Source organism: Parambassis ranga, chromosome 12 (genome assembly GCF_900634625.1).
Source record: "Parambassis ranga chromosome 12, fParRan2.1, whole genome shotgun sequence".
Classification (NCBI taxonomy): Eukaryota; Metazoa; Chordata; class Actinopteri; family Ambassidae; genus Parambassis; species Parambassis ranga.
In genome coordinates this window covers 12,480,004-12,498,283 of record NC_041032.1, presented here as the reverse complement: position 1 = coordinate 12,498,283, position 18,280 = coordinate 12,480,004, and the positions used below count along the sequence as shown (strand labels likewise).

Here is an 18,280-nt window from a genome sequence, read left to right as displayed (position 1 = left end):
CCAACAAGGTTGGCACTGGAGTCAAATCCAACAAGACCACTTCTGAAACGAATGAAGTCAAGTCAGGTTGTGGAGAAGACGTAACTTTGACTACAGTTAAATGCAGAAGAGCAACATTAAAGAGGATTAGGAACTTCTTCTCCAGGAATAAAGTACATGGTCCTGGAGATAAAGCCAAGTCGAGTCCTGGAGTCAAATCCAACAAGACCACTTCTGAAACGTCCTTCGTGCTTGTTCCAACAACCCGTCCAGAGGGGAGACTAACGAACAGTAAATCTGGACAACAAACAAAGAACAAAAATAAAACAAAGAAATAACAAACCTAACCATGAAACAGGAGGAAGTAAAGACACTGAGAACACAATGCTCCCAGTTGTGTCACTGGTTGGCAGTGAGGAGCGTGTGCCTATGAAGCTGTTATACAGATACAGGTGCCAGGCATTCATTCATTGTGGAGTCTGCATTCCCTTTTTCATCTGTAACAGAAACAGCAGATTGATTCATATACTGGGGATGGAGATGGGTCTGACACCTGTACCAAGGCTTTATATTGTGTGGTTGGTTTGTTGTTTGAAGCTAAAAATACAGGTAAATATACTGTAGAACCTTAGGCCTCACTTTATTGCCACTCCACAGCAGAGGAAATCCTCACAGCTTTGTCATGTTAATCCTTTGAAGCATATTATTCTTGTGTCTGTCCCTGCTGTGTCTGAGGCCAGTTCTCCTAAGCCATTCAGAAACATTTTTTAATTTGGAAAACTTATTTGGTCTGTAGTGACTATTTGTCAATAATATTTGAAACTTTTAACTAAACAAAACCAATCAACTTAATCAAACAATCACTCCTGTGCACCGTGGGTATTTGGTTTACACAGGCAGGACTCAATGTCCATTCTTAAAAAAATCATTTTTGATGGCAGGGTTATTTAGTCCGTGTTCAGGCAGACAACCAGACAAACTTTTTTCCCTGCTGCTGTCTCTCCTGTGCTGGTAAAAAAACATTTGCCCACCCAGGTCCATTCTGGTCTACCTGTGTCTAGTGCTTACCTAAATAACCTTGGTGCCCCTGAGTGACGCTAAATAGCAACAACAACTAGAAAACGGCAATCAAACTAATTATATTATTACTAATTATTATTATTAAATTATATTATTATTATAGCTATATACAGCTGTGTTGGTGTGTGTTGACTTGGGTGAATCATATCACTGGTGTGTGTGTGTGTGTGTGTGTGTGTGAGAAGGTACTGGCTCTTATTGCTGCTGCTTCTGAGATGCCAAAAATAAAACAAATAGACAAGGTGAGTCACAGCCCTGTTTATGCAGGTCTCTTTTATTAGGGAGACCCTGCTTGAAATTCCAAACCTCAGCTTGTGCTGAGACATTTGATGACATCTCAAAGCAGAGGGACTACTGCAGTTAAACAAATGAATGCCAGAAAACAATACATCACAACGACTTCAGTGATTTACAGTCTTAAAAATAGAAACAATGATTAAAAACATGATGTCTTCCAACATAAGGAACTGTAAAAACAGAAAGAATAGTCGGACATTCAACTTTCCAGTGGTTCATGAATGCATCGCATCTAATGGCAAACTATAACCAAATCTAAGGCAAAATATAAAAACCACAATTTAGTAAAAACTTATTTGCATTATAAACAAAACATGCTGCAATTAAAAAAATCATGTCAATGATTGTGAGTCACAAACCACCACTGTACCCAGACCTATGCAGTCTGTAGTCCAGAAGGCTTTGACCTCAACAGTGTCATCTCTGCTGGACACAGCTCTGCCCACATTAACGTCACACCACAGACACACACACAAACACAGATGAAGCCCAAGACTCGCCACGACAGCTGCTCTGCTGCAGCGACAGCCTGGCAGAGGTGAACTGAAGGCCCCCCCACATACATTTAACCAGTATCTGATTTGTAGAAAATTCAGCTTCTGATGTCTTTCCTAGGCAGACACACACAAACACACACACACCTAGAGTGCACAGATTCAACACAAGCAACTGTTGACTGAAAGGAATTAGGACCTGAATTTTCAGACTCTTTGTTGATCTTTGCACACGCCACCCCCGGAGATATACAGCCTTTAACAGCGTGAGTGCAAGACACTATGAAAACACTTTTGCCTTGTATGTCCACACATGCAATTAGATTTCTTCTCTCACAGAAAAGCAGAGTCTATATTTTACTGCAGAGTCAAGGGCCGGAGCTAAGATGGAAGCTTGGCAACATGTGGTTATCCTCCCTGAGGTTATTTCTAAAGATCAACTGGGTTTGTCAAAGCCTGTCATTAATTTTCCATTAGACACTTCCTCTTCTATTAACTATACCACACAGCCTCTTATCCTGTCTTAAAAACTTTGTTTTGGTGATTACATTTGATTAAACATAGCTTCTCGTCTTATGTATGTAATAAAATCAATATTTGTTGCAGCCAACAAAGAGCAATAAGGCCCCTTTCCCTTATTAGACCTTCATACTGAACCTTTAGCTTGCTGCACATTGGGAAAAAAAATCAATTTCAGGTGTAACAGAGATAATAAAAATGAGAGGACACCGTGCAGTGATCTGATCTACAAACTTGTTTTACACATTTTAATGCAACCGTCTCACTGTTCTGCGATAGCAACACTTTGAATATCAACTATCACACACATACACACAGCTGCATTGTGCATGGTGTCAGTCTGCTTGTGCTGATAGGCAGCATGTGGTTTCTCCTCAACACTAATCTGTCACACACGTGGTGCTCAGCACTCATGGACAAACCCACAATATGTCTCTGGTAGGAAGTCTGATCACAGTGCGAAAACCCTAGGACTTCCTGTCCCTCTGGGCTATCGGGATGTACAGACTTATCTCACAATGGAGAGAGGAACACTCCTCCACACACACACACAGTAACAATGACTCAACAGCTTAGTAATCAACCACAAAGACACATGCTGTGTCTGTGCTTTACACTGGCAGTGTCAAAATAAAACAAATGATGTTTGGAGGATGAAAAGCAAGCAAGAGTCCTGCAACACTTTGAGTGGAGCAACCTGGCAAAGCACATCGCTGGACCACACCCAGTACGTCATGACTCATCGGTCCCCCTCTGTTGTCCATCCATGCCAACAGAAAGAGGGGATGGCAGTGAGAGACAGAGACAGGAGGGTGGGGAGAATCATCAAGAGCAGACACAAAGAGAGCAACAAACAGATGAGTGCGTTGTGGGTGGGACTCACCAGCTCGACTGAACCATAGTGTTTCCTGCTGAAGTCTCCACGCCTGCAGCCCAAGTCCTCTGAGGCAGAGCTGTAACACAAACGCATGGTCAGACACATGGCCTCCATCACAACACACAGACAGCACATGCATACACACAGTGGCAGCTGCAGCATCTGCTCACTCTGTCTTCTCGTTCATGGACACTTGTTTCTCTTTCTTTCCCTTTCCTCCTGTCTGTGTCGTGTCTGTGTGGCATGGTGACTGGCCGGGAGTGGCGGCCAACCCCAGTCCTGATTGAGATGTGGGTACTGATTGAATTAAGCTAGAGTGATAGATGGAGACTGGCTTAGAGAGCTGACTGCTGGCCAAATAGTCAAATGCACACACAGTAAGGTAGAAACAATCACAAGCAGGCACACACCGTTTAAAAAAAGTTAGCTCGGTCTTATAAAAGAGACATACTGCAGTGAGTCAATCTGCCATTGATCCAAGAGAGGTTGCTCCATAGATCAGATGGTTCCATCACTTCTAACCAGAGATGAGAGAGCAACAAAATCAGTGGAAAACACCGAACGAAGCACAATCAGAGAGGCCAAGAGGCAAGGTGAGAGCCTCTGTGCTGCTGATTGACAAAGTCACACATTACATGGTCCCACTCATTGACAGTAAAAACAAGACAGAGCTTCCGTGATGTCACCCGTTTGTTTCTGAAGAGCCGTTTTGAGGCTCGGTGGGAGGCACCGGGACGTTCTGACCGCAGCGATGTTGGCAGCATCATGTCCGCCAAAACTCCAAATACGGAAAGAGGGGGGAGCACGAGCGGAGTTTAGGGGGGCGGATGATAATTTTTTAACAATTGACACTAGAAGAGAACCTATCATTTGAGACCAGAATGGTGTTTTGTACCAGGCTGTAAACCCCATTTCTGCTGTGAAGTTGGCTATTTTAACATAGGAGTCTATAGGAAATGACTCTCTTCTGGAGCCAGCCCCCCAGCGGTTGCAGCATGAACTGCAAGTTTTGACACTTCCGCATGGGCTTCAAGTCTGAGCCCCGAAAGTTGCCGCTTGGACCTACTATGCTGATCTCTGAGACAGCTATAGGAAACATTTAAGGAGATTCTGCAAGGGCAACGCTCCAGCCTAGAAATGCACAGTGATTATGGCTGGACGCCCATGTGGCACGCTCTTCTCTATGATGGAGAAGATCCGTCAACCCGATGGTGTCACGCACTGGACATAACAAGAACCTTGTTTAAACGCAGTTAATTGTTCCAAAGCATTACACACTGAACAGCCCATGTACCTCTGCTTACCTCCAGTCCTGATGATCTTACCATTGATCCACTACTGTCACAGCAGTAGAATCGCTTGAAAGCACTGTAAAAAGTCTTAAAACTTGAACAGAAAGTATAAGCCCAGGATAATTCAATTAATTTGTCTACATTCAGCAGGCAGTGTTCTCCAAGATCCCACTTTTAGATCAGTTTTTATTTCTTTGGAATAGTAAATGTCACAGAAATCTGGTTAAACCTCATTAGAATTGAAGACATTTATTTAGCATAACCATCACAGAATTATGGCTGAAAGGCAGGCCAAAGCAATTTCCTGTGCTAAACAGAGACACTGGGGTAAATAGGAAGATAATAAGAAGTAAGCTTGGAGGATTAGACTGAAGATGCTGGTGGTTGCATCTCATTCTAACAGTAGATTAGTAGAAGAAACAGCTAGGGTCTGCAATTAATTTAACATTTTTGTTGTGCCTCTTAAAGTGTGTTTTTCTTCTGAAACAAAAAAACAGCATTCATTGCAAGCTTGCAACTATCTGACCTATTTTTGTAATACTCTCATGGATGCTGACAAGGAGCCATGGCTCTGCCCAGGGAGCATTTCACTGACCAGAACTCGTCCCTTTAATATTTTGTGTGTGGTGTTGTATCTTCCTCCGTGCTTTTTGCTTCCTCTGTCCCTCCTCCCCCACACCTCTGCTTCCATCTCCGCCTAACCCTTGCCTCCCTGGTCAGGTTTCTCTGTCTCTGCAGAGATGAAGGCTGTTAATACATAATGCACACTCATGCTTAAAGGACGCATCAGTGGGGTCTGTACTACAGGATGTATCCATCACTGCCTCCTTACTCGCCCTCCTCCTTCATTCTCCTCCCTCCGCCCTCCATCACAGCACAGCTTCCACTCTTATGTCTTTTTCCACTATTGGACACCCTGGTCACCATCTTTCCTTACCCTTTACTTTTCCTCTGTGTATTGGAGGGAGGTGATAAAGTTATATTAGCCATCCCTCGCCTTCCTAATGAAACTAAGGCTCATTGTAAAGCTCATCTCCTGTAAAGGTATCATGGCTTTAAGGCTCCCTATGGTGCATTAAACCGAAAGTGGGTTTGAAGTGGGACTGAATGAGGAACCCATGGTTGATGGTGGTCAATACACCTTCCTGTCAAGTTTTTTTTGTTCCACAAGCTTGTATTAGAGCAGTCAACTGTTGCATTTTTTGAACACGATCCACGATCCCCTCCTCCCTGAGAACTTGGCTGTATAAAAGAACCGTGTTGCTGCCAGAGAATGTGTCTTTGTGTACTTGGGAAAGCATTCATTGTTCAGTTTTAGATTTTTTTCACCTTTAGAAATGAGAAGCACTTCTACACATGTAGGAGGTGCAGCTAAGAACTGTTTGTGCTCAAGGTGGTTTGTGTCAGACCAAACAGATGAGCAACAATCAAGCTGCGCTGACACCTATTAAAGAGGCGAAACAAGCCAAGGGAGTAAAGTGGCATGAGCCTGAAGAGGAACATGTACCCATCAACAGTGCAACACAGTGGAGATTAAATATTCTAAGTACAGTATGTGTAAAAAAAAACACTGGCAAGTCTGAAGTCATCGCTCTACTGAAGCCAACAAAGCTCAAAAACGTATGTTCTTCAACCCAAAGTAAGCTACAGAGGCTGCTTTATATATGATTTCTGTGCCAAAAAATGCTGTTAGTAAATGTTCCCATGCTAACATGCTGAAACAAGACACCTGCTTCACATCAGCATCCCAGCATTAGAGCTGCCTGCTCTCCTGTGATTGACGACATGTAACAGTTGAAATCATTATCCTGCATTCAGAGCTGCTCATATGTTTCTACATCATAACTTGAACTCTGCACTACAGCGGTCCAGACATTCACTTCCCAGCAGCCTAATGGCTGTTAGCCAGAGAATAATGACTTTGAATGCTGGGACCAAAAGATACAGCACTGAAACAGAAAGAGAGGTAAAGGGGATATTCATTACTCAACTGCTGCCCTCAGTAATGGAGTACGGGAGAGGTTACAAATTGTGGCTTCTGTCACAAGACAATGGACACTGGCCACTGAAAGGCTCCATACAGCACAGTGAAATGTAAAGTATAAATCACACTGCCACCCATCATACTACTGCTGCTGCTGCTCAGGAATAAGCCACATACAAATTCAGCTGGCTTTTCAAGACTTTTCAACATCAACTGTGTCACAAATGCCATGTTTGAGAGCATTTTGATTAATATATATGTATATATAAATAGTTTTTATATCAAACAAACACATGACGGCACAATCTGCTGTGCATGTATCATACAACCCATGCTCCCTCCACTTTTTGGCATCATTTTTACAAAGTAGGGATCAACACAAGATCCTGCCAAGTGAGGACTTTCTCCCAAGAGACTGATTCCCACCAGTAGCTATTACTCACTCAACCCAACTTTTTTAGGGGTCAAAACACGCCCCTTAAGGTTGGAAAGTTAGAAGAAAAACTTCCACCTGCAACAAGCTCCTACACCTCAGTTGCCATGGTGACAAGCCCCAAAAGAGGATAACAAACTTAAACGAAGCAACTGTGGCAATATATAGGGACTTCTGTTCAAGCCTATACTGGATGATTCCATGTTACCTGCTGTGTTACATTGTGATGCCACAGGTGCACCCAACAAGCACCCCCCCCCCCCCTCACACACACACACAGATGCACATACAAAATTCATGGCTGAAGTCGTTGAGACATTGCATGACAATAACAGCATGATGACTTCAGGAGCCAAAATGGTGCAGTATGGAGAGAGGGGCAGTGTCATCAGCACTGTACATTTCCTATATAATCTACTGTGTGTGTGTTGAACTGTAGCTCAGGGCTCAGCTCTCTGGTGTTGCTATCAAGCTGCAGCAGTGGTATTTTCAGCTCAACGTACACTGAGAAGCTGGAAATGAGCTGCTAGAGAGCAACCTTGGACTACATATCAACTCAGTTGTAGAGTTTAAGCCAGCCTGTGGCCACATATTCTGTCGCCGCCCGCGCTGCATGCACCTCCACTCTACCTTGAGCTGAAAAGCATGACATGAATAATTCATATTTTTTTCCATGTAGCCTCATGTCTGCTCTCTCAGGAAACAGCTCAATTAAAGAAACAATTTCTAAAAAAAAAATAGCTAGACAGCAGAAACCTGTGGAACAGCCTTCAGCAGAGTGTTAATACTTCTAGAATGGAGACTTGTGGATTCAGAGGTGCTCAGCGTGTGAAGCATAATTAAAAAAAACTGTTCAATAAATCATGCATATGATATACAAAGTATTAAAACTCAATCATAAACTGTGGAACAATGTAAACATAATTAGCCTGCCCACCAGCGTAACATGGCACTTTACGCACGAACGAATGGAGCAGGTGTTTCTGTCTATATTGCTGGAGGCTGCGTAAAATATGCGAGTGCTGCAGGGAAATGACAGAGCGACGACAGAGAGCCACATGCATTCAACAGATGAGTGTATGCATTCACACAGGTATGAGCTTAGTTCTGTTTTTTTACCGTTGAGTGAAAGTCAACAGTTTGTTAGAGGCTTGATCCACGCTGTTCATATCCCCATGCGATGTCAGTCCAGAGGACCAGGCGACAGCACAACACACAACAAACCGGCGTTTTTTCCCCCCTATTCGTGTCTCTTTCCCCTCTCTCGCTATGATGAGAGCAGCAGGGACATCACTGCGGCGCAAACTCCGACAACAGCTAACCAAAAAGGAAAAAGAACACCCCGGCTGGTGGCCCGATTCTTCCTGGCTCCTCTCTCGGCGCGTAAACTGTTCACTGCATGATGGTGAAGCGCTCTGACACAGGAGCTGTGTGTTTACTGTGTGATCCCTCGCTCTCTCTCTCTCTCTCTCTCTCTCTCTCACACACACACACACACACACACACACACACATCACTGGTGCATTTCAAGTCACCACATTCTTGCTGGAGGCACCATTCAGGGCAGTGTGTTCATTTTTTTTTTAGCTGCTGATGTTACATCACCGTCAATTACGCGAAGCTTCTCAGTATCCCGGAGCGCAAAGTGATGTCAGGATACAGAGGTTCACATCATCTGGTGCTCTCTCAGCTGTGACTCCTGCTGGTGTCAGGCAGTCACCAGTCTGCGGTTATTATTTATCCTAAAATGAGCTTTAATTTAAAAAAGGTGGCTGGGTTTATAAACTGTAAGTCATTATTTAATCATTTGCTTATCACTGATGATCCATTAATGGGGTTGTAAAAAACCTCTTTGGTTGGCCTTGCTGATGTTCCTGAATGATAAATAGTCATGTTTTTAAACCTGGTAACTAAACAGATGATTTAAAGTGAGCCGGCCTGACACATTCTTTAGAAGCAGTGACTTCTCGTTCCTCTGCCTCACGTATTATCACCAATCAATCACTTACATGCTCCCCAGAGTCTATCCATAATCCCTCTGAACTGCAGGTCCGGGCATTGATGAGGTCATTTATTCACATTCTCACACACACACACACACACACTTCCCCCACTCTGCACCTAAATTAGCATTTCTTCTGTCCTCCATTAATAACCACTCAGCTTCTTTAAAAAAGAAATCTGATATAATGCCACAACAAGTGTCTGCTACTTAACCTCTACGACTGTTTGGCTATGGCAACTCAGGCTCTGCCCACATGTGGACAAAAGCCGTTTACACAAACCAACTTTAAACAATGATAATGCAGGGGTAATTATCATTGTAATTATATAATATAATTATTATATGCATTGTATTGAAGTCTTTCAAATGAAGTGGGTGTCTTCCATAAATACTTTTCATTTTACCCCCTCTTCGCTGAGCTGCTGTGGGATGGAAGAAAAAAGCAGATGGTACTAAAAATAATCCAGCGATGAACAATACCCACTTGACTGCAGAAGCTTTGGTTATTTGACTGAAAATAAAAATGTGTCTTCACACAGATCAGGGACGTCTGTCTCTCAGACTTTGTCTGTCTATCGGTGACTGGTGGCATCAAGACTCTCTCACTAAGCCACACCTCTGTGAAAGTGGAGCAGTCTCTTACACCTCCTCTGCACACCAGCTCAGCAGCCCCTCTATTCATACTATGAGAAGCTGTGAGTTGGGCAGCATGCTAACAAGCCACAACACAAACCTAGATGTCTTAGACATAATGTCCTGGCTGTGTGCTTAAATTAATTTAACAATTTCAAATGTAACGAAAGAGGCTAGCACGGGTGGATGAATAAAGGAAGCAGAAGAATGTGACAAAAACACACATCGTGCATCAGATCTGACTTTAATTCTTCCTCTCGTCTCTCCCACTCTCTCGTTCTCACACACGGACACAGAGGATTTGAAATTTGAGCTGAGGTAAATTTGATACCTTCACTACAGCCCAGCCACAGACTGTGTCTCCAGCTCCAGCTACATGCACACAAACACACACACACACACAACATGAAAGAGTGCAGGAATGCTGGACCCGGGCTACACAGCACTCAGCTGCTCATCAATTTTTAATCAGCAGAAACCCCCCTCTGTGGCACGACACACACCACAGGAAAACACCTAAAGCTACCAACACACAGTGCTGTGTGTCTCTCTTTATCTATCTGCCTCAAAGTGGCCACCTTTAAAAATAGCTCTTTGCTCAGATGCAGCTGGAGTCTGCAGAAGAAAGAAGCCATCTGAAAAAGGAGACCGCAGAAAACACAGGTCTCCTTTTTCTCACCTCTGGATCAAGTTACACAACAAGCAGTCTGAGATACCTGAACACCCCCCACCTCTAATTAGAGCCCTGAGGCCGATAACTCACACACACACAGACACTCATACATGTTACATAAACACAACTTCATCACACACCCTCCCGCTGTCACACTTTGTCATGCGCCGGCCCCCGTGTCCTTTGACTTATGAAGTCATTCTTTTACAAAGGAAATGGGAACAGGGAAGACTTCCTGTAACCATGGCTGCAACCAAATTGTATTTATGAGTGCTGATGATTATTTTTTTACTGAATCAGTCCATTAAATATTAGCAGAAATGTCAAAAAATATAATAAAAAAAGACTCCTGCATGTGTGGGACCTGGTGGTGCTGGACCATCCCAGGCTCTCTGCTCCCCACACGGATGCAACTTCAAAGCTGAGGATATAAACGTAGGTGTAAGAGTTACGGTGTGTGGGTTTACAGTCTGTGCGTCCAAGGTTGCCGTGCACCGGTGCGCCGGTTGCGTATGCACGGGCACTCACAACAGCCGCTCACGAAGTAGCAGGATGCAGATCAGGGGCTCTTGACTCAATAGTGTAATAATCCCTCTGAGCTACAGTTAACCGCCGCCTTCTCTCTGGACAGCTGCCCCTCAGTCTGAGCCTCAGCCTCAGCACCTTTTCCCACACAGAGGATAAACCAGTCTTGATAAGAGTGTACAATATGAGTTAAACATTGCGGGAGATGTACGAGAGATGTATGCAAATGAGTAAAGACAAATATAACGCACACAGTTATGCAAAGAAGATAGGTTGCTTCTACAAGCAACAACACAGTGGGTTTTTCTTTTAATGTTTCACACACATGCAGATAAAACATGCAAATCCACAGATCTGCCATGATTAGAGTGAAATTATGTCATTGGAACAGCAGAAGAAGAGCAGGAAAAGGTAAAGCAAGCACCTTTAAACAACATCCTATTTTTTAAAAGGGAAAAAACAGCTACATTTACAACATGCTATTCATGCTGGATGGCTAAGAGGGAACATGAAAGTATTGGCTGACATTATTTGATCATGGGACTGATACAGACTGATAGGAGAGGGTTAGGGATGATGAGGGGACAGGCAGCCGAGGCAGAGCTTCATCCCCAAGTCTCAACTTCACCTCCCTCTAACACCTCAACACAAACTACTGGGTTAGGTAAAGATCATGGTTTAACTTAAAACACACCTATTAATACAATTAAGCCCTTTTTTATGGACGAATCAATAGTTTGATAACTTGCCTATAAAAGGAGTGTCTGTAAATGTACTTTCAGTTCAGTGAACCATCATGCCATAAGTGTTTCTGTTAACCTGTCATGAACCATTAATTCAGACTACATTCAATAGATACCCTTGTCAGTAAGCAGTAAGCATTCAGTGGTGTGTAATCCCCTAACATAGCAGTCATTTGTAGATATAAGCACACACACACACAAACACACACACTGAGGGAGATGATTTGGATTCAGAGCTTGGCTTCTTTGTCTTTAGCGCATCCCAAATGCCAGCAGGTCACCATGTGGCCTCTGTAAAATGTCACAATGTCGGGTTGCAGGGATTGATGATGGCGCTCTCATTAAATGTGATCAGGTGAATTAACCTGGCCAGCCGTGTAGCCCTCTCTGCCCTCGGCCCTGTGGCTACATGTAAGAGTGTGTGTTTCCTTTCTCATATTTTAGACTTGACATTAAAGGAAGGCTGCGTTAGCAGGCAGTGACACAGTTCACATTGTTACACCACACAAAGGCACACAGTGCACCCCTGCTCCACCTGCTCTCCACATAACTGTTCTTAAAGCACATACTCCTCCTAGTGGAAAGGTGTGACCAGTGTATCCTCACTGATCTGTTTCGACCAATCAACATGAATTTTTAAACTTATATTCTGTGCTGTATCATATGTGCAAATACTCTGTGAATACTTTTGAATTAATCTTTCTTGTTTTGGTAAAAAACACAATAAAAATACCATATGGTGGCATTATTGTTTTTATAGGAACAGTCTGCCCTCTTGTGGTTGTACATCACAGTTACATGCACTTGGGTACACCTCACTGAGTGATGGTCCCCCTTTGCTCTGAGTTGTTGGTGGCACAAACCTTTGTCACCATTGGTGCAGATGTGCACAAAACCAATATCAAACCACTACACTACCTCCAGCCGCCTTGACTCTCATGTAAGACAGGTCAGGTCTTTGATGCCTGCATCTGCAGATGTGATTCATCCATTGATTGTCTGTCCAGTTTTGGCGAGCCTGTGCCTCTGAGGACAAGACAGTGCTGACTTGTAATTTTTGCCAATTGCCAAAACAGAAATACCACAAAAGTTTCTGTGCATTCTCTTAAAGAGTGCATGTACGTGCATCTCCTGAACTGATCAATAACCTCTCAAATGCTCTGATTACCTATGCTCTTTAGGAGATGTTAGCCTGCACATGTGTAACTGTATGTGGTATCACTATAAAGGTAGCATTAGCTTAGCTCTCTTCTAGCACATACAGTGACTTGTTTCCCAACAGGTTGATGTCAAAGTGTTATTATTAAACAGTTGCTGTCTCAGCTTCCTGAATGGGTGTTCCCTCTGCAAACAGCCATGTTAAACTCATTTCAGTTCCTCGTTTGATTCATCAGAAATGTGAGACGTCAGGTGTTAGGGTGGGCGTTTCCTAAAGAGAAAAAATGTGTAGAAAGCGAGTGGTGTGTCAGCATATGAAACTAAGGTGCCCATATTCTTCCTTCAGAATAGCACCATGCAATAAAAACATGTTGCAGTAAGAGGCCTACAGCAGGGGGAACTCCCTTTAAGTTCCTGAAATAATGTCCACACTTCAACAACTTCATTTGAGCTCCGTCCTTACACATCTGCTGAAAGTACACCCCTGTGTCTCTGCCTTCAAACTACACTTCCACCCCTTTCATTTTTTCACATCTTCCTCTGTTGCTCGCACCCAAACCAAGAAGCGGTTTTGGCCGACCTCCTGCAAAACCACAGGGTAAAAAATGTACAACAGTAACCCTTGACGGGCTCTATTTCCTCTTCTGTCTCTCCCGGATCGCTCTATAAAAAGGTTAAGACGGGGGCATCAGGCTGGCGTGAAGCAATGTACACACAGACTGTTTGTGCACCGTGTGGACTTCATTTGATCTGAGCTGTAACCCCTTCAACAGGCACTGACTGTCTCTTCACCTTTGACTGAGTTTAGCATAAAAAAAGGAAGTTTAATACAACTTTGTGAAAAGAGAACACTCTCTTGTAAGCATGTGGCTTGTGGCTGAGCTCGAGGTGGCCGCATCCCCACCAATACCCAGTTTTAAGTACAACTCACTCAAAGCTGGGCTTATTCTGGCCAACTATAATGGGAAATGTTTTTCCAGCCTCCAAGCTTTCTTGGAGCACTGCACAGTGCATTTTAATGTGTAGGTATGTGTCTTAAAGCCCTAAATGGAAGCAGATGTTCCAGTCAAAGAGTAAAAGTTTACACAGGGTTGTAATCAAGTGAGGGATTTTTCCCTTTTCTTTTTTGGTATTTTTTTTCTTCTTCTAGTAATTTGAGTCTGTTTTTCAGTCTAAATGAGCCCGGTGCGCTGCATTGTGCGCATGGCTGAACTGTGCCGGGCTGTGCTGAGCTATGCAGCCACATATGGGAGTGATTACGGTCCAGTGTTTATCAGACCTCACTGAGGGCCTGACTGTACGGCTGAGCAGAGCGGACTCATGCACACCATGTCTGTTTCACATCTACAGCCTTCTATGGAAATCTGGTGTGAGTAATCAGTCGATCGATAGAAAATTAATCTTTTCATAAGTGAGTAAATGTTTAAAGTGTACAAAAAAGTTGTATAAATCCATCTGTGTCTCCAGAGGGAGCTGTGAGAACCTCTAAATGCTCTAACAGGATAACACATCAGGCTAAAATGACAACTTAGAAGAAGAATAACTTTGAATATCTTCTTATTCAGCAGCACTCACAAAGTGTACTGTGCCTACATTGTGCAGACAACTGGGGAATACAAATGTGCAGCAGGTTGCCAAATTGCTTGTTGCAATATTTCTTATCTTCTGTGCAAAGGATTGTGGGTCAGAAAAGCCAAAAAACACAAGCTGCCCTGCACAATGACCTGATGACATTCTGTTTCTACCTTGTTATTTTAAAGACAGAAAAGAAATACAGCACAGCTGTGTTTTAGGTTTAAAACACAATTAGTGTTAGACCTTTACATAGGCTCCAGGTTCTACATTGGATAGTGAGTTCATTTAAATCCACTGAGTGTGAAAGACATCTAGCTGCCTCTGTCAGGAGGACATCAGTCAGGTGAGGGTTTAACCACAGAATGGTTCTCGTCTTCCTGTTTTCAGCCACAATGAACACTGGTTTCTTTAACCCACGGCCTCCCAACCAAACTACAGCCACTGCCAGCTAAAAAAACAACACAATCAGTTGTATCGTCTGTATTTTCTGTGAGTATGCAAAGCAGGCAAGTGCTTCTAGTCAGCAAAAATGTCAGTTAGTCCACCAATCACTCTCCCCGCTGGATGCTTTATGACAGACTGTAGCGCAGAGGGAGACCCCAGCAGCCCGGACTATCACACCCTCTTTCAGTTCTGCCTGTGAGTGAGCATGCTGCCGTCCATGAACAGTCTGTTAGTCCATTCCTAAATCTAAGAAACAAACATGTCTGACATTCAAAACATGTGTTCTTCATTCACATAAAGCTTTGAAGCCCGCTGTAAAAGCCTCACCAGGAAACCACAAGAGGACAAACCCTAATACATATTTCCTTCTCTCTCTCTCTCTCTCTCGCTCTTTTTAAAGATGCATATGCTCACAAATCCCTCTGCTGAGTGTTTACAAAGCTCTTGAATGCAGCTACATCTGGATCAAGCCTCATGCCAATCTGACAAGAGGCAAGCTACAGCAAAACCTCTGCCATGCCAAAATTATGGGTCTGGCAGCGGGCGAGATGAATGAAGACAATGAGAGCGTTTCAAAGTAAATGCACTCAAATAACTTCTTGAGTGAGAAGTTCAAGAGTCTGCAGTCCACCGAGCATCTATTTCTGTCTGTGAGTGCAGGTGAAATCATCTCTGGTTTGTTTAAAAGGTGGATGAGATGGATGACATAAACAAACTGAGAGAAGTGATTAATGAGAAGCAAATAATCCACGCAGTCAGACCTAATCTCTGCTGCCTACAAGATAAACAGACTCTATATCGTGACGTGCTTGTTACAAAAATCAAACCATAGTAACGCGTTCTGATTCCACATTGTTCCACGTTAGCTTCGAGATAAATGAGCTTTTCTTCCCTCGTGGTCCTGTAACATGCTCAAACCGCTCCCTGCCAGCGCATGCCTTTCCTTAAATGAACTACAAATGTTCTGTGAGGGATTGATGAGGGAGTCCAGAAGATTCCGTGCAAGGAGGTTAGTTTCCACCGCATCTGAATTTGCTGATGTTGGATTCATCGAAAGCATGCTGTACTTATTGTGCTGTTTTTTATATAATACTGGCTTCAACAGAACATCTTCCTTCTGTGGTCCATCTTTTTTATGCTGTACTGCCTGTGACCATTCACATAATTCCCCTCGGTCTCTCTGGCAGAGTTGTGTTTGAGCCAGTGCTTTCTTGGCACCTTCGAGAGACACCATGTAGCCTAATCTCATTCACTAACCATCAACCAGAGTCGCCTGGAAGTTAGTGTGAGACAGGCGGACTTGACGAAGAGACACGCCACAATTGTTATGGAAAATAATGGAATAAGACTCTAAATAGGTTAGGATTTGTTGTTCCTGGAGGACCTCCAGGCTCTCCCTCTGTCAAGCAAAAGACTTGAGGGCAAAGAACATACTTATTGTGTGCTTACTTATAAGCACACAATAAGCATAATAAGCACTCTTAAAGTACTCCACTGTTCTTTTTCAGAAGGAGGCTGAATGATAGATGGAAAATTCTTCTTTTTTAAAAGCAGTTTCTATCATATTTTTTGTTTGTACTGCATGTAAACAACCTGCCCAGCCAAATACACAGACATTGCTAGCTTTTCATTTCATGTGACAATAATAAACTGTAAAATGTTGCCATATTTTGCACAAAGTCTTAGTAGGCTAACAAATTACCAACAAAACACCATTACCATTTTTACGATCACATGATTGGATCGAGAACTGATTTCAGACTTGATCGGAATTTGACGTTACCTCCCGATCAGGACTCGGATCTATATTTATTAGGGCTGTCAAAGTTAACGCCTTGATCGGATTGGGGCTCGGTATCGGCAGATACTCAAAATCAAATGATTTGGACTCGGACTCAAGGGCAAAAAAAACCTGATCGGGACATCCCTATTAGAAATCATAACTCCATGGAGAATATTTTATATTTCCGGAAAAAATAAAAAGTCTTTGTTATTGTCACACGCTCTCAGTTCATTTGAAGCAAATGTCCACATGAAAAAAAAACACCACATTTGATTGATAATACATCCTACTGATACGACACAGGGTTATGTTTATGCTAGCTGATCGTATTGCTCATCATCCTTTCACTGGAGGTCCATGCAATGCGGCAGGTATTCATGCAGGAGTCTGAAGTTTGAGTCCCCCTTACACTGCGAGCTGTTTTGTTTTCACCTGCTGTTAAGTTACATGTTTCTACATGGTTGGTTCAGCTAGAGAATGACACTCACGTTCCATTTTTAAGGACTTAAATATCAACCTCATGTAAAAAACAGACCAGTATACTAACATGTTCCCCTTTAACCCATGACCCATATGAACACAGACACACTGCTGTACATGTTGAGCCAACATGCAATCACTCGCTGCCCTAAACACCAGCACATCTGACCCAGCAGAGCAAAATGACCCAGTAATTGAATCCAGTGGTCCATCAAACTTTCCTGCTTTCACTGTCGACTGTGCAGCTACCTGCTGTCTGTGAGAATATCCGCCAGCTGGCAGTCCGCTGACTTTGTTAGATAAGGCCTATGTGTCATGATGTAGCGGTGTCCAAAACACAGTTGGAAATAATAATGTGATGTGAAGTGTTTATACCAAAACAGATTAGCTGCAGGAGATTAGAACAGATCCTGACAACGTTACACGCTAATGTACGTTTGATCCTGGATGGTGACATGCAATTTTCAATCCACAGAAAAAAAAACATCTGGCAATTGACCTTTTTGATAATTGGAAAATTATTTAAGTGATAAGTGCAAAACTAGCTAATACATGGTGATGATTTGCTGCATTAGAGCTGTGAAGCCAGCATCTGGCCACATTCCCACAACATTCCTACATTTATTAATCAATCAAATGAGAAAATAATCATCAGATTAACTTATTATCAAATACATTTTAGCTGCAGCCCAAGAGAGTCTGTTATAAGTGCTGTGGGAGGTCTCCCGCTGTCTGCAGCCTGGAGGAGAAAAAGAGGCCAGATCGATGTCTAGATAAAGCTACCTCATGACATCCACTCCCAGACAAACTTATGAATGCTCCAGCTGGTGTGTGTGTGTGAGAGAGAGAGAGAGAGAGAGAGAGAGAAATCATGTGCAATCATGCATGTATCTAACATATAGAGAAAGTCCTTATGAAGCTGTCACAAACTGTTGGGTCTGTATGGTCATGCTTCCTTGCAGCACAATGAATTATACAGTCCCAGCAGCAGCCCTTCACTTGAGTGTCTTTCATATCGGCTTCAGTGTAGAGAATCTATTCCTCCCTGCAGACGCACTTCAGGCAACAGCTCTGACTGATTGTCTGTTAAACTGCAAGTGACTGAGAGACTCCCAGGAAGCTTTACAATATGACTCTGGGCCCATAGAGTGCAGAAATGGAACAACCTCTTACACTGCACACATCAGCCTAATTTGAAGGGATGCACGCCTTGCACAAAGCTGATCCAGTCTCACTGCGGGTACAGTACATACCTGGCAGCATGTGTACAGTGATTCCCAACACACAAGTCTCAACATCACACCGA

At 43.2% G+C, this 18,280-nt stretch overlaps 1 protein-coding gene across 5 annotated transcripts in view; it reads right to left on the bottom strand.

Moving 5' to 3' along the window:
• The window catches only part of garnl3 (GTPase activating Rap/RanGAP domain like 3), a 53,530-nt gene that overhangs the window by 33,255 nt on the left and 1,995 nt on the right, over positions 1-18,280 (bottom strand). For 4 of the 5 annotated variants that reach the window (XM_028417836.1, XM_028417840.1, XM_028417837.1 and 1 more), the window contains exon 2: positions 3,253-3,322. In XM_028417836.1, coding sequence (XP_028273637.1) covers positions 3,253-3,322 — 70 coding nt within the window. Of the gene's footprint in view, positions 1-3,252; positions 3,323-8,074; positions 8,356-18,280 lie in introns of those variants that run through there. The other variant, XM_028417839.1, reaches the window with a different exon arrangement.